Source organism: Strix aluco, chromosome Z (genome assembly GCF_031877795.1).
Source record: "Strix aluco isolate bStrAlu1 chromosome Z, bStrAlu1.hap1, whole genome shotgun sequence".
In the NCBI taxonomy this organism is placed as follows: domain Eukaryota; kingdom Metazoa; phylum Chordata; class Aves; order Strigiformes; family Strigidae; genus Strix; species Strix aluco.
In genome coordinates this window covers 93,324,691-93,340,582 of record NC_133971.1, presented here as the reverse complement: position 1 = coordinate 93,340,582, position 15,892 = coordinate 93,324,691, and the positions used below count along the sequence as shown (strand labels likewise).

Here is a 15,892-nt window from a genome sequence, read left to right as displayed (position 1 = left end):
CTGAACCTGGGCTGGGGAGGGATTGCTAGCCTGGTGTTTCTAAACAAGATGTGCAGCCCAGACACGTGGCATTGGCCTGTACTTTGGCAAGAGCAACCTGCCAAAAGAAAAACTTCTCTGAGAAAGGATTTCCATCCCCCCATGGCAATGGAAGTCACCTGCAATCTTCTTAACCCCATCTTTCTGACCCATTCTGGGTTTTTTCCCTCCTCTGTACCCTGAACAATACGGAGAGGGAAACCCAAACTATGACTGTTTCCCAATCTGCAGAGAATCTCCAGAGAAATGGTGATGAACATCTAAGCAACATCGGTGATCCACTTGGTGCTGGCATGCCTTTATTTGGCTCGACCAGCCAACAACCAAAGAGGAATCCAGCAACACCATGGAAGTTCCTGCAGGCTGTCACCACCAAAGGAGCTGTTTAATGTTTTCACAGTTTTGTGGCTAGCAGATGGGGGATGAACACTACATGGATCACACTGATGCTTTCTCCTTCCCTGAAGTCTCGCTGGGGAGAACAGCAGAAGCCCTGTCACTCGTGGGAACTGTAATTGGGATCAGCACTAAGCCAGGATCTTTCCTCCAATATTCAGAGATGCTTAAATCTAGGAGACTTGGATCCAGCATGGTTTAAAGACTGAACTCTACCAAGCAATGTAAAACTGGACAATAGCAGAGCCAGATAGACTGATCGTGGCATGCTCAAACCCCACACATCATCCAGCACTGCTTCCCCATGTCCTCCACAGGAGCCATGACACCGAGCTAGCGTTCCTACAGCACAGAAGTTAGAGACCTTGCTGGAGAACACGGTATCGCACACGCAGCACTCACCCTTCTCTGTCTATGTGAGGCAGCGGGTGTTTGGAGGTGTTTCGCAGCTTCCTGTGAAACTGGGTGAAATCTAGTTTCTCAGGCTGCAAGTCCCACGTCGCACCACTAGGAGAGAAAAACAGGGAAAAACAAAGAAAGAAAGTCCACTACTAATTAAACAAGTGGAGGAACAGAGGGCACATTGGAGCCTGTAGACAAGGAAAGCTGGTACTTCTGGAGGCACTGCTCCCTGCCACAGAGCACACGGATGCAGGTCTCCAACCTTCACGTTGCTGCATCACGTTTCTTTTCATTTCTTCTATTTTTTTGTAGATGCTGAGCTCCTGTTGCTTGCTCTAAACCCATAATTTCAATGTATGATGTAGCATGATGCAGCACACACCTTGCTAGCTATACTTGCTCTCTGTATCAAGGGGGTATTGCAGCAGGTGTGGTCTGGTCCATGCAGTGGAGATGTTCTCTCTGGTCCTGCATAACCTGCCCGCTCCCAACAGCCTGGAGCAAGCCCCAGGTGGGAACTCAACCCCTGCAGACTCTTGTGGCGCTCCAGGCACAGAGAGAGAGAGATGCATAAATCTGGACAGAAAGCATATTTCACCACTTCCCCTTGCATGGATGCAGCTGCTGAAGAGCTCTTCCCAGCAGCTGCGAAGCCAATGCATGATCGCATCTCCAATTAATGGAAGAGTAAAAGCCTGGAGCAGTAGCTCAGAGCTGCCTCAAGTCTTGCCTGCGCAGCTCTCGGATGATTACAAGTAATCATATCAGTACTGGTTTCAGGTGTTTGGACTGCAAACCCATCCAGCCGTCTCTCCTAAGCATGTAGCATGCTTTAAGTACATTGTGCTTAGTGCTGCGGGCGAAATGGGGATGGGGAGGAGGAGGAGCAATGACATGAGTACCAGCAGGGTACTCACTGGCACCTGGATACTGGCAGGATGGGCACACGGGCTAGGAGAGGGCACAGTCCATCTCTCTCTTAAAGCATTTTAAAACCGGCTTACCTGAAGGAGTCAAAGGTGTTGGCAGCCCAGATGTCCGTGCCCAGCATGTCAAGGGAGCTCTCCTTGTTGCCATTCTAGGAGGGAGGGAAAGGTGGTTACTCGCCGGAAGGCACTCGGCACTATCCGCACCACGGCACAGCCTGGCACAGCCTCTCCCATCGCCAGTCACAGAGGTGTCCTGGCTCCTCTACTCCCGTGTGAATCCACGCTCACTGCAATGCAGAGTCCCCTCGTCTGCTGCAAAAGTGCACCGTGAAGGTAAGGAGTGACACAGTTTCAGCCTTGGGGAAACAAAACTGTGGACAACACGGAGCAGACAACATGTAGGCTCAGCTCTGATGCCAGCCCTGTCCTCTTACCCCATCGTCCACAGCCTCCAAGGCACACCAAGGTTCAGTGGGTAGGTTGAGGTCCCACCTATGAAGACACTCAGCTACAGAGTGACAGAGCAGTTGAGGTGGGAAGGGACCTCTGAAGCTCATCTGGCCCAACCCTCCTGCTCCAGCAGGGCCACCTACAACCACCTGCCCAAGACCACATCCAGATGGTTTTTGAATATCTCCAAGGATGGAGATACTCTTCAGCAGCTGCCACCAGAGCCTGCTGTCACCAATAATGACGGGGAAAGCCATCCTGCTTCTTCAAGGAGTCACGGTGGCATGACTTCTTGCTCTAACATCAGGCAGGGGATGTCAGAACCCGCACTGTGCCACCTCTGCAATGCACACCAGCAAATGAGTTCACACGGTTATTCTGGTACATGTCCCACCAACACTAAGGTGATGGTTCCTTCCCCTCAGAAGCAAAAGCATCATGGTATAATCAGGTGGGAATTATGAGAAACCTCCAGCAAACTGCAAAGCACCTTGAATTTTCCCGTACAGCTGCTTTTGGCAAAACCAGAGACCTGAAGCAAGAGCATCTAAAGCAAAGACCTCGCACTCGTCCTTCATGGTCCCTTTACAGTCATCAGCCTACACGTGCCCCTCCCACAGAAAGAGGGCTGCCCTCTCCACCCTTTACAGGTGAAGAAGTAAAGCATGTTGGAATTTGCCATTCAAGACCATTCAAGAAATCAGACTTGACTCAGACTCATCTGGGACGGACACATAAATGCATTGCAAATAGGGAATCCCGTATTATCAATTTTCCCTCAATATTTCTCACACATACTCAGATTATTCATAATCTTACCCATATTCAGATTATTTAAGTATTTCAGCCCAAATGTTCCTGCTCTTGTGAAACAAGTGCTGGAGAAGACAGCTTCCATATATTCCCCATCCTGTAATTTCTGCCATTTTCAAATATTATTAATAATAATCGAGACACTAAAAACTCATGAAAATGTGACCATTTCTTAATGAAGTTCCAGACCTCAATCTGCCCATAAAGTGAGCAATCTTTTCCCAACAAGCAGGACACGCATCCTCAGTCCACACTACAGTTGCTGACACTTGGCAGCCATTCCTAGCACAACGACCAATTTAGGCACCAGATACACCAAACACAGCCACATTGCTCCCTTTTTTGTCTCCTCCAAGGGGTCTACAGATTACGATTTTAACCTCCAGGGATCTGCAGGTCAACAAGTCTATGCACAGAAACAAACTACCAGAAATAGGGTGCAATAGGACCCTATTGGGAATGGCCTCAAGCTGCGCCAGGGCAGGGTCAGACTGGCTCTTAGGAAGGATTTCTTTGCAGAAGGGGTTGTTGGGCGTTGGAATGGGCTGCCCAGGGCAGGGGGGGAGTCCCCATCCCTGGAGGGGTTGAAGAGTCGGGTTGACCCAGCGCGGAGGGATCTGGTGGAGTTGGGAACGGTCAGTGTGAGGTTCATGGTTGGACTGGAGGATCTTCAAGGGCTTTTCCAACCTAGACAATTCTGGATTCTGTGAAATACATAAAATTCTGTAGATCAGTTCTGGAAGCAGAGCTTTTTATTTTAGGCAAATGTAAGCAAAATTTTCTCCCACCAAGGAGAGAAAATAGTTTTCTAAATACTTAGAAACATCCTCATGCAGTATAATGAAAATATATGTACAGGTCTTTATAGCTGTCATCCAAAGAAGAGATACTTCTTGCAGACAGATGCATTTCTCTTTCCATTTCCTACGGACATGGGGAATTTTGAGTAGCTGTCAGTGAGCCTGGGATTTCCCAAGAGCAAAGTATTTGGGTTCAGGAAGGAAGACTGGGAACACGTAAGCAGTTGCAGTGAGGCTGAGCCAAATCATCAACAAAGATATTAAATAGCAAAAATTTTAAGATAAACTGGGTTCCTAATGCAACAGGTTGCATCCTAAAATTGTTGCCCAAATTCAGCTCGATACTGGGCTTCTGAAGAGCCCCGTCTTGAGCTCTGAAATAAAGCACCTAGCAATTAGCCTCCAACGCTTGGCTTGAAATCTGTTTGGATGTGGACGGAGAGCCTTGGCACTGACACCTCCTAGCCTGTGTCGCAAGCGGAGCCAGCACAAGCTGTCCCACCTAGCTCCCCCACACCTCCCTGGCACATCGGCTCATCGGTGCTCTACCGGTGAGCACAGGCAGGTCAGTCCCAGCACTAATCCCTGCAATTAAGGGAAATTGCAGTGATGGTTCAGGTGGTGCAAGCTTCTAGGCAGCGGTTGGATGCTCCCACCCAAACTGGGCTGCAACTCCTGGTCCTCCGAGACAATGTCCCCATGACCTCTCGGAGACGCTCCAAGCATCAGCCAGACTCCATAAATCTGGCGCCAGGGCCAAACGATAACGCACCTTGTCATTAAGTTGTGAGTCACTACAGTCATTTCGAGACATCCTGTCGGTCTTCAGTGACGTGTCTTTATAACTGGTTTCTGTCTCGATGCACAAGGCAGGGAGCATGTTTGCTGCCCAAGTGAACCTGCGCTGCAGGGCGTTTACTAAAATGCTCACAGCACGGTACCAACAGTTAATATATAAGACTTTCATAAAGCCAATTCTCAAGTGGAGGAACAAAAAAAGTAAATTACATGTATTTAAGAAAAGAAGCGACTTGCTGTCAGTTCCTCCAGGACTGCAATTATAACCATAAGCAGTTTTAACGTGAAGCTCCGAATGAGCCAACCCTCAGCTTTAGATAAACATTTTCACCGCAAAGGGGTTAGTACTGCTGAAAATTAATTAAGCCACTAGGAATGATGATTGAGACACGCACCGACAAGAATAACATCAATACTCAGAGAGATCAGAGATCGGCTGTAGCAGATTCTACACCCAGCATGGTTTAAATGCACGTCCGTGACCTCTGTCCTCCAGTCCCTGTGAGCATACGTCACCTCCATCCACCGCCACCCAACGCCTGTCGCTGCCCACACAAACAGAGGGATGGACCACGCCACCGGCCACGTGGACTCTGACTGTTTACTCATGCATGCAGCTTCAGCAAATTCCCCACAAAGTCAGCATTTGCATGCACGCAGCAGCTTTTCAAAGCCCAGCTCAGTGTCCCACCCGTTCCTCTCGCCACTCCTCGTTACCATCCTCCAGCGAACCACTACAAATACAAAATCACGCTCTTCGCGGCACGACTGCAACAGTGTTAGGTCATCACTGTGCTTGGCAGGAACGTAGAACAACGCCAAGTGGTCGGCTGAGTCCGTGGTAGAAATTCAGGGATTATCCTGTGTCATGTGCTACTTCTTAAGCATTTTTCAGTTCTACATCTGAGAAGATTCCCACACCCTTCCTCCTTCTCAGCTGCCTACAACCCCTGGCTGCACTTTGGTGGAAAACAAAAAAAGATAGATACTGAACTGTCTGAAAAGGCTCCAATTAAAGGTTTCCTTGTTGACAACAGCAAGTTTTCATACGAAAAATACAGACATTTTGAGGAAGACAGTATTATCCCTGCTCAAAGAAAGAAGGATACGTGAGTCTCACTCCCACCAGAAAGGAACATTATTTTCCAGCAACAAGATGGTTCTGCAGGTCCTCTTCCTACACAGCATGGTTCAGGAGGACAGACAACTTCCTCAAGCTCTCCAGGATGGGTGAGATGGATGAACAGATCAGGACTCAGGACCACTGGCCCCAGATCTCCTGGAGTCCATCCTCCACTTCTGGCACAACGTGTGCAGAAGTACACCAACCCCAAAAGGAGAGAGGAGGACAGAGGCTGAGTAAAACACGCAGAATAGCTCACTGGTCTGAGTTCAAGAAATGGATCTAAACCAAGTCAAAAGCAGATTCTTACAGTTTTTTGCAGGGCAGGAAGGTAACTCCCCATCTAGTCCTGCTAACAGCTTCCACAGAAAGCAGCTGGACTCATGGTCACCATTTAACACCATCTATGTGGTGTCCACTCATATATCACCTTCTAATGGAAGACTTGACAAAAAATAATTACAGACATCTCTTAATTTCCCAAAATTAAAATACTCCAAGACTTCAAATAAAGAAAAAACCCTAATTTCCTTTGCACTAAACCAGCTGACTAGGAACTTCTTTCCCAATATTAGGGCACTCAGCGTACCTCAACAGACTTCTTGAGGATGAAGGACAGCTACAGCCCTCAGCAGCCAGGTCACACATTATGTGTGAATTAATTAGGTCTCTGAGGTGTCCTTCATAATTGACATGTGCTCACACCCTACGTGTACACACACACACAAAACACGTCGTTAGGAGGATGCCTCTGATAAACAGCAAGCAAAGGACACGACTTCAGCATGTTGCTACCAGGTATACCTTGGTTGATTGCCTGAACTGGCTGCTTCTCCCGTGGCTGCCAGACCTGGATCCAGACCCGCGCCTGGAGCCCGACCCCGGCCGGGATCCTGCGCTCCCACTGCTGCTGTGATCCCACTCTTCCTAGAAATAACAAACAGCTTGCTTTAGTCAAGGGCAATGCTGTCCCACACCCACAAAAACTATTGACCTGGGGAGCCAGGAGAGCTCCAGCTCCCAGACCACACGTGCAACCACCTACAAAACCATGCCCATGCCCAACACCCTGATTTTGGGGCTTTCTCGGAGTCCTTTAACATGTTCTATTTACATACTGCGAAGGGATGACACTGTGGGACGCTTCAACGAAGATAAGATTTAGCTCTACTGCTCTAGTCTATGCATAAGGAAAAATAATACTTACCTCCTCTGTCTTCATGAAGATTAATTATGCATATTCAGCAACCCCACATCCTCCAAAACTGCTTAAGGGCATTTGGACTAATGCCCTTAACAACATGCTTTAACCTTCTGTCAGCCCTGAACTGGTCAGGCAGTTGGACTAGATGATCCTTGTAAGTCCCTTTCAACTGAAATAGTCTCGTCCTATTCTATTCTATTCTATTCTATTCTATTCTATTCTATTCTATTCTATTCTATTCTATTCTATTCTATTCTATTCTATTCTATTCTATTCTATTCTATTCTATTCTATTCTTTACCCTTATTTCCCCTCCCAAGTCCAAATCAACTTCTCAGTCAGTTTTTCCACCTGCTTAGCCCACTGTTAGAGTTCAGCTACTCACATATTTGAAAACACTTGGAGTTCACCAGGAGACACATTACACAAATAACTATTTTTCCCTATTAAGGAGCTGTCCCTAATGTTCTCCTTTATTCTCCTAACACTTGTTCTGCTGTCAAGCAACCTGCAGGTTTCTTGTTCAGCCAACAGCCCTCAGGGCAAGATGAGTCATCTGAAAACCAGAATAACTCACCCTACCAGTTCTATCTACCCAAACAACCCACAAGGTGCTTGGGGAGAAAGGTGGATATTGTCAGGGTAATTGCTCCAAAAGCTTTGCTCACAGGCTTGGGAAAGACCTCTGAAGTGACCTAAGATGATCAAAAAACCATGAAATCACAGAGTGCAGAATATTCAACTCTTTCAAGCACTCTGAAAATCTGGGAAATACAAAAAGGAGCATGTGTTTCAGGACTGGTGTGACAGCTGACACTTAAAGAGAGTTTCTCATGTCTCAGACATCCTCGCGGGGTTACCTGCAGACACTGTCATGGGCTAAGACAAGGGCAGAACCACCTTGGCCTTCAAGAGCCAAAAGGACTCACCAGCAAAGCAAAGCGTGAACGCCTCTTTGCACACAACAGCCAAGTCCAGGTCACTAATCTGGGGGCACAGACCAGGTCTCAGCTCCACCACTGCCACCTGGGTTGGATGGGTCAGGGACCCACACAGCAGACGTTAAGCTGCCTAAGGTGATGCTACCAAGTGCTCCAGCATGGACCTTACTGCGCGTGAAACATGTAAGTATTTACCCAACATGAGGAAATGGAAGCAGAACACATCAGTACTGGTTTCTGTGTTGCTACAGCTGCACATTCTCCATCCTCAAACCTAGCAAGTCTCAAGCAAGCTCAAATATACTGTGGTTGCTATAGCCTAAAATCAGCACTGACTTCAAAAGAGGAGGTCAACTGGTTTTCAAGCTGTATAGAGATGAAATTTGAGAGGTTGTGGTTGTTCCCACATGTTACAACAACAGTAGAAAGCATCTTCTTGCCTCCTCATCACATCGTGGCCTGAATCTCCCGATGGCTGAGAAATACCAGTTAAGGGAGTTGTTAAATTGGCATGGAGGGAAAAAAAACTTGATCAATGTCACTTGTGAGACACAGGCAGGTAGCCACTTTGGGAAGCTTCGGGGAAGAGCCAGTCTTGCAGGCATCTTGAGAAGTAAGAAATATCTCATTTGATGTGGGGAGGATACGCCCCAACTGAAAAGATGGTTGGGAGAAATGAACCTGCACCACCATTAATATTCAAAGGATTAATTACCAGTTTACTGTATCCTAAACACTGAACACGTTGTTCATCCATGTCTGAAAAATTTCTGTGCCAAATGCTCCAATGGGACCAGTGAGCATATGCACCCTTTGCTTTAAAAGACACACTGAAAATAAACATCACCATTCAGTTATATTCAGTTGATCCAACTTTTGGTCGCAGTTGCCTGCAGACAACCTGAAGATATGTAAATTCCAGAAATGTGGCTGGCCACAATAAAACTGTTGTGAGAAACGGGGAGATTGGTACCACCATGCATCGACGTCCAAACTCACCGAGACAAGTCAGCAGATACGGCACGAACCAGTTAGTTAAGACAAAAATCACAGGTACCCTTTCACTAAATCAGCTTGTCTCCTGGCTCTAACTCATGGCCTGGGGTCGTTTCCCTGTTCACATTCCTTATCTTTATCACGTCCTATTAATATTCATATTTAAAACCAAATTATTTTAAAAATAAAAATTGTTGAACTAAAAATTGTTGAAACTTTTGTTGAAGCTGAAACAGAGTATGGCCTAAATACATTCATGTTCGTACTCACCAGCACAGCCAAGCTCAATATTTCACCTAAATTTCTGACTAATTGCCAAAGATGAACAACTCTTTACTGCTACCTTACTGATAGGGGTTCAAATCTCCAGAACAGAAATGTGTCCATCAGAAACTCTCCCAGACATTTCTGGTGGCTTTGTGTCCTCTAATAAATCCCTTTCATGCTAAAACGAACCCTTTCTGCAGACCTCCTTTCTGCGGGAGCGGGGAAGCTCACACCAACCTCATGGGTGATCCTGGAGGAGTGAGCGAAAGTACGCAGGTAATGATTGTTCCTTAAAAAACAACAACCGAGCAACAAAAACACTCCACCAGCATCATTGCAAAAACCATAAAAACCCCAATTCCAAACCCTTACAGGCAGCTGGACTTCAGCAGAAAGCTGAGGCTCTGCAGTGGTGAGACGTTGGCACTGCTCACCCTCCATCCCGCAGCATGGCCACCTACATGTCTCCCTACACACAGCGCTCTTGCAGGAACAGATTTGTCCACAGCTCTGACAAAGGCTGAAGAAACAGTTGTAACGGCACAAAGTTTTCCATCCCATGCCCTTGCCTCCTGCCAACTAAATCCCCCATCATCTGGCCCCATTATCTCTGCTGTGCCCCCGAAAGACCAAGACTCTCCCACTCTCTCCCAAACAAACCTTGAACTCTTGTTTCCAGCCCTTATTTGGGCTCCTCCACCCACTATTCATGATCTACACTCATCAGCAGGAGATGGGACCTCTGAGCCACACTCTGGGGCTCCAGAGACTGACTCCTAGCAGCTGCTCTCATCCATGCCAATCCTTCTGGCCAAGCTCTGCACCCTCTTGGGAACAGTGAGGCTTGTGCACATTAACACTGCCAGCCACCCTCCTTCAGAAACTAGCTGTCAAATCTAACATTTGCATTTTAATTAGCAATAATCATATGTTTCACTTACACTGCAATTTTCACTTTCGCAGCTAGATCTTTGAGGCATGAACTAATTAATCCCACTCCCTTTGCCAGCTCAAGAGTTAATATTTTCTGCTGCTTCAGTGCAAGTTTGAAAATCCCATTTGCAGAAAAAGGAGGTAACTTTGCCCCAGTGCACAGGCAATAAACGGAAACGTGGTGATCACCTACGTGGTTGGTCTCAGTGATGGTAAGTATGGGTGAAGTTGGCTGTGTTGGTAGAGGTGTAGACCAACCATGGCAATACCACAAGCTTTATGTGGCCCGAAGACATCAGTGGATTCTTGATGGGATTCATGTACAATTGTATGTCAAAACCTCAATATTCAATGTACAGCATTCACAGCCTAAGGTGGGCCAGAGAAAAAGGAAAAACAATAGAAATCTAGAGGACTTCTCAGGACACAAAAGCCTCTGAGATATCCTCCAGCATTAACATCAGTCTAACCACTGCACCTATGAGGAGGTCGCTAGATCAAGTTGTGGGGTGTCCTTCAAATGACTCCCAAACTTTGAGTCTTAATCCTGGTCATAACACAAGACAGGTATCACGTAAACTTTGGGGGTTTTCTGTAGCAGAGGTTTTCTGCACCCACTTTGCGCTGCAGCTAAACCTTCCAGTTATGCAGAATTTTGACACCGTACTCCAAGTATCTCCCTGCTCTTCTAGACCTTTTCAAGAACAACCACTCCAATTTTTCTACAGAAAAATAATGATTTAATTATTTTAATAATTTTAAATGTACCTTTTAAGAAAAAAACATAAGATTACTCTAAACATTTTAGCAGGGACAAATTTCCAGCTTCTTTCTTCTCAGTGTACTGCATAAGGCTATAAGAAAAAATGAAAACTTACCCTGATATAAAAATACCATGCAGAGAAAACAACCACTTTGGCTCTGCTCCTTCACTCCCCAGGTCCATGTCCACCTTCCCCAGCCCTCTCCAATATGGTATGGTCCCTGATCACTACTTCAGTAAAGGCACAGCAGAAGGGACTTCAAACATCGTTTGGAGCTCTTCTCCCAACTGGAAAAGTAAGGTTTTTACCTATACCCCCGCCACAATAAAGGACCAAAGGACCTGATGGGCTTGGAATTAGGACATTAAGCCTACAAGATCTTTCTGGACTCCTCAGGAAAGGGCTAAGCCTGTGTGGTTGTGTTCCTTCCAGACAACATTGGAAGAGATGTGTTAACCAAGGATGTGCTAGATAGCTTGTTCACACACAAGGATGAAGATGAGAAGGAGCACTGAGAGCACTCGGAATGGCACCGAAAACTTCAGACATGCCATGGAATCCAGCACCAAGCTCCAGCCTGAGCCTCAGACTAAATGGCTCAAGTCATCCCTCCCCTGTTAAGAGCTTCGGCATTTGTTGACCTATTCAACCAAATCTGGAAGAAGAATGGAGACCTGAAAGGTAACTCAGCTACGGCAAGTTTCACAAAAATAGAGCATGAGAAGCTCTCCCTTCAGCAGGCAGACCAACATCACTGTCCACTCTACACAAATGGAAACCGAGGGTGACAAGATGTCCTCCCATGAGTCACTAGTGACACCAGGCCTAGAAGCCGCCTTCCTCCATCGTCAGTAAACAGCAACAGTTCTCCTAAATTAGGCTGCAAAGCAGTGAAGCCATTTCACTCCCAAATCTTCAGACACCCAAGCAGGTGTCTGCCTCATGAGGAGTGGCACTGCTTCACGAGGTGTATCCCTAGCAGAAGTCACAGAGAAGTCAGACCTATTGTCGTGGTTTGAGCCCAGAGGGCAACTGAGCAGACATTCACTGTTCACTCACTCCTTCCCCCCCAGCGCTGGGAAGGAGAAAAATGAAACAAAAGGCTCAGAAAGATAAGGACAGGGAGGGGTGGGTCAGCCATTCACAGGCAAAAGACAGGCTCGTTAGGGGAAGAAAACAAGGACATCACTATAATTCAAACACTAAGACCACCAACACTTGACAGAGTGGGACAGTGAGAAGTGTTACCATATGTTAAACACACCTCCGCTCACCCCTCCCTTCTTCTGGGACTCAGCTTTGTCCCCAATATCTCTACCTCCTCCCCCAGCGGCGCAGGGGATGGGGGGTGCAGTCAGTCCTGCTGTTCCTTCCCCCAAGGCTGGGGGGAAGAACTCCTCTGCATTCCTCCCCCTGCTCCACGTCACGTCCCTCTCACAGCAGACAGTCCCCCACAAACTCTCTCTGCCATGAGTTCTCCCCACGGGATGATTCTTCCCGAGATGCTCTGCCGTGGGTCACCCCCACGTGTTGCACCTCCCAGCACTGAACTACAACAGTGGGGGCTGCTTCTCCCCACAGAGTCCTGGGGGTCCCCCACAGGCCGCAGGCGAATCTCTGCTCCTCCAGTGACCCCCATGGGTGATGGGGGGAGCCCTGCCCTCTCACCATGGGATACAGGGGGGCTCCATGCTCTGGTGCATCTCCCCCTCTTCCTCGTCCTTCCTCCCACTGACCTCGGTGTTCACAGAGGTGTCCTCCTAACTCCTCCTCAAAGTCCCAATCTCTCCCTTCTTAAATACATTATCACAGAGGCTCACCACCATCACTGATTGGCCTTGGCCAGAGGTGGGTCCACCTTGGAGCTGGGGGAGCTTCAAGCAGCTTCTCACAGGGGCCACCGCTGTAGCCCCCTCCCCTGCTACCAAAAACCCTCCACACAAACCCAGCACACCTATATATTAGTTAAAGGAGTTGATTTCTTTCTCAGCAGTCCTCTCCGATCACGGCTGCATTCGCTGCACAGAGGGAGTGTCACCCAGCAATTACAGGCAGAAAACCATTAAGTGACTGGTTTTCTCAGAACTGCTCTCTGATCATGGGCAGGTCACCCTACTTAAAGATTTAATTTCTTCTTCCGTCAGGCAGGGCTACACTAACCTGTATTCACTGGCAAAGCCTCAAAGTAACTTCCTGTCTTTCGCTTTCTCTTTTTCTTTTGGAAACAAGACAACAGTGACTGCAGTACCTGCCAGCATCCACTTGTCCCAACAGGTTTTCAGCGTGGTGGACAACCTCAACCAACTTCAGTGTACAAACTGGCCCTGGGCTATGATAGAAGCGGGGTGGTGAGATGGAGAACCCCAAACTGCCCCCAGGATCATCCCTGACATTTTGCTGAGCAAGAAAATCACTGTGATTCAGATCCGGGACCCAAAGATGGTCAACTAAAGCCAGACACAGGCTGTCTACCAGCACGAGGAAATGAATTCCATCCTCGGCCAGGAGATCCTGCCAGCCTCTTCGCAAGCAGTGTCCAACCACTCTCCAGCACTGATCTGGTTAGCCAAGGATTTGGGGCATTACATGCTGTCTGCTGATGTCAGCAGATTTAAGCTGGCAAGAAGATGACTTCACCAACGACCTGAGAAGTTTACACGGTGGTGGTGGTGGTTGCAGGAGCCTCAGTCCAAGTCTAGACCTTCTGACACAGCCACTGCCTGAGACTGTGACCCCTTTGCCATCTGCCTATGCAGCATCCACTGGGGAGGATTTCCTGATGTTTCACCCCAGGCAGCCAAGCAGCACTGATGCCTGCAAAAAAAATATCTCTGGAATTGCAAGAAAAATCTGCACTGTTACTTTGTTTTTTTCTGATTTCTATAAAATTAAGTTCCATTGTGCATTGAAATCTGCTGTTTTCCAAGAGAACCTTCATACATGGTTGGAAGCCAAGTGCTCATCATCGGAGGGGGTTTTGAGGTTCAAGTGAGACACATGAAAGAGGGACCTGGAAGGTTTAGGTGGATCTCTGCTGCTCCCACTCCATGTACAGCAGTCAAAGACACCTCCTCGGGCTGCACCTCCCCAGATGCAGGCAGGTCAGATCTCCTCTGTCTACAGTCTGAGCTCATACGATGAGAACCATCTCCTGCCTGGAAACATTTTGGCACTAGCACTGTGCTTCTTTGAGTCATGGAGACATCGGAGATAAAGTTTCATGTGACATTTGATTTTGTGGGAACTTCTCATGCTTTCCTTAACAGCAAGGCTTGAGTTTGGGTTCAGACATCCTTAGGCAGGATGTGGCAGGCTTGGTGACAATGGCAAACAACTCCTGCAAAGCTCTCTACATCTCCACGCTACCAAATAGCGCCAGACACTCAACATCGGACACTAAACTTCTCAGTGCAGCCCTTGGGATGCTCTTGACCTTGGCCAGCTAGTCCTCTCCAACCAAAGCCCAAGTGTGGAAATCCACCACCTCTGCCTGTCACAGGCGTGCTGCTGTTTCTATTGGCTTAATGGAAAGGCAAACCAAATCATCTCCTCCACCACCAGCTCCTCGGGGAGGACAGGAGAAGGGTGGTACTGGCAGGGTGTAGGATAATCCAGATGTGATCCACACACCCTACCTGCTCCTTCACTGTTCAGCAGATAGACAACATGACCATCAACTGGAGAAGCCTCTGAGGTCCCCAATCATGCAACAAGTCCCTGCTGCACCCAGTGGGACATGGACACACATGCAAATAAGCAGTAAAATAAACTGCAGTCCCATTTACTGCCAACAACACAGGCATTTGCTTGGTGATGATGGGTGACAGCCAGCCACCAATGGGGGAAGGGACGGACTTGGCCAGGAAGGAGGATTTTCAGCTTTCCCTCTCCCACCGCCTGGAGAAATGGGACAGACCCGCAGAGTTGCTCTGGTTTTTGTTAATGCCCTTTACATAAGGGGAGCCTGGGATGGAGCTGCTGCCAGGCCTTTTATGTACCAAGAGCTCTGCTGGCTCTCTAAATACATACCATACCAGAAGTCTTTTACTTAATGAATTGCTCTCAGAAATATATCAAAGAGCTTCCTACTTCCAACAGCCTCACAAGGGGAATGCAAATAAAGTATTACATAAAATCTTCCCACTGGGTCTTTTTAGAAAAAAAAATAAATCCAAACGTAAAAAGATATGAAATTACTCCATTACCTAAATTTTCCTCATTTATAAAGGTCATATGGTGCTCAGAGAGTATCTTGCATACCTCGATGGAGTGGTCTCTACCCCAGAGGCTCACACGGTGCTGGCAGACCTTCTGGGGGGCATCGCTCAAATGCAGCTGGGCTTAGTGGAACATGGCACTGCCATGCAGCAAACGGAAGTGTTCACAGTAGGAAACAAGGGGAATTATTGATGAGCTGAATGTAACTGTGAGGCCAGGATTTTCTCAGCGCACCAGGAGCTCATGAAATGTATCTCATGAGATTCTCCATGAGCAGACCATCTTCTCGCAGCCACCTGTCCAGAGAACTGGAAAAACTAGAGTAAAAGGTTTCCAGGGGCAATTTTCTCCATTTTGAAGCCACTGCTTTGTACAGGATGTACAAGTGCCAGCCTACAGGCACTGACCCCCATATAGTCTCCCACAGCTGCCAATAGCAGATGTCTCACCAAGCAGTGCAAGAGCAGGGCAAGTACGGGGTGGTCTTCTCCATAGATACCCAACCACGTCAGAAAAAATGCAATTTAGGAATATCCTGGACTGCAGGATGCATCAAGACACCTTATTTTTACTCTTGAATTGCACATTATCCAGGAATTACTCTCAGCCCCACACTTACACAACATCCTGTGGATGCTTATATACACACATTATATATAAATGTCTATATAAATGCGTAATACGCCTACGCATGAAAAAAAAATAATTCTTTTATTTGCCTTAACCTTGCTGGATCCTACAGACAAGAATTTCAAAGGCATCAGGTACTTAGGGATGCAGAGGGGGATTTTCAAGCACGAGAAAGTCAGCTTCACTCTA

General features: G+C 47.4%; 1 protein-coding gene across 3 annotated transcripts in view; it reads right to left on the bottom strand.

Moving 5' to 3' along the window:
- Window positions 1-15,892, bottom strand: part of CTIF (cap binding complex dependent translation initiation factor) — a 146,696-nt gene that overhangs the window by 96,569 nt on the left and 34,235 nt on the right. For 2 of the 3 annotated variants that reach the window (XM_074812782.1, XM_074812783.1), the window contains exons 4-6: window positions 6,555-6,677; window positions 1,842-1,915; window positions 838-942 (exon numbers count right to left, since the gene is read on the bottom strand). In XM_074812782.1, the coding sequence (XP_074668883.1) occupies window positions 838-942; window positions 1,842-1,915; window positions 6,555-6,677 (302 nt within the window). The remainder of the gene's footprint in view (window positions 1-837; window positions 943-1,841; window positions 1,916-6,554; window positions 6,678-15,892) is intronic. The other variant, XM_074812784.1, reaches the window with a different exon arrangement.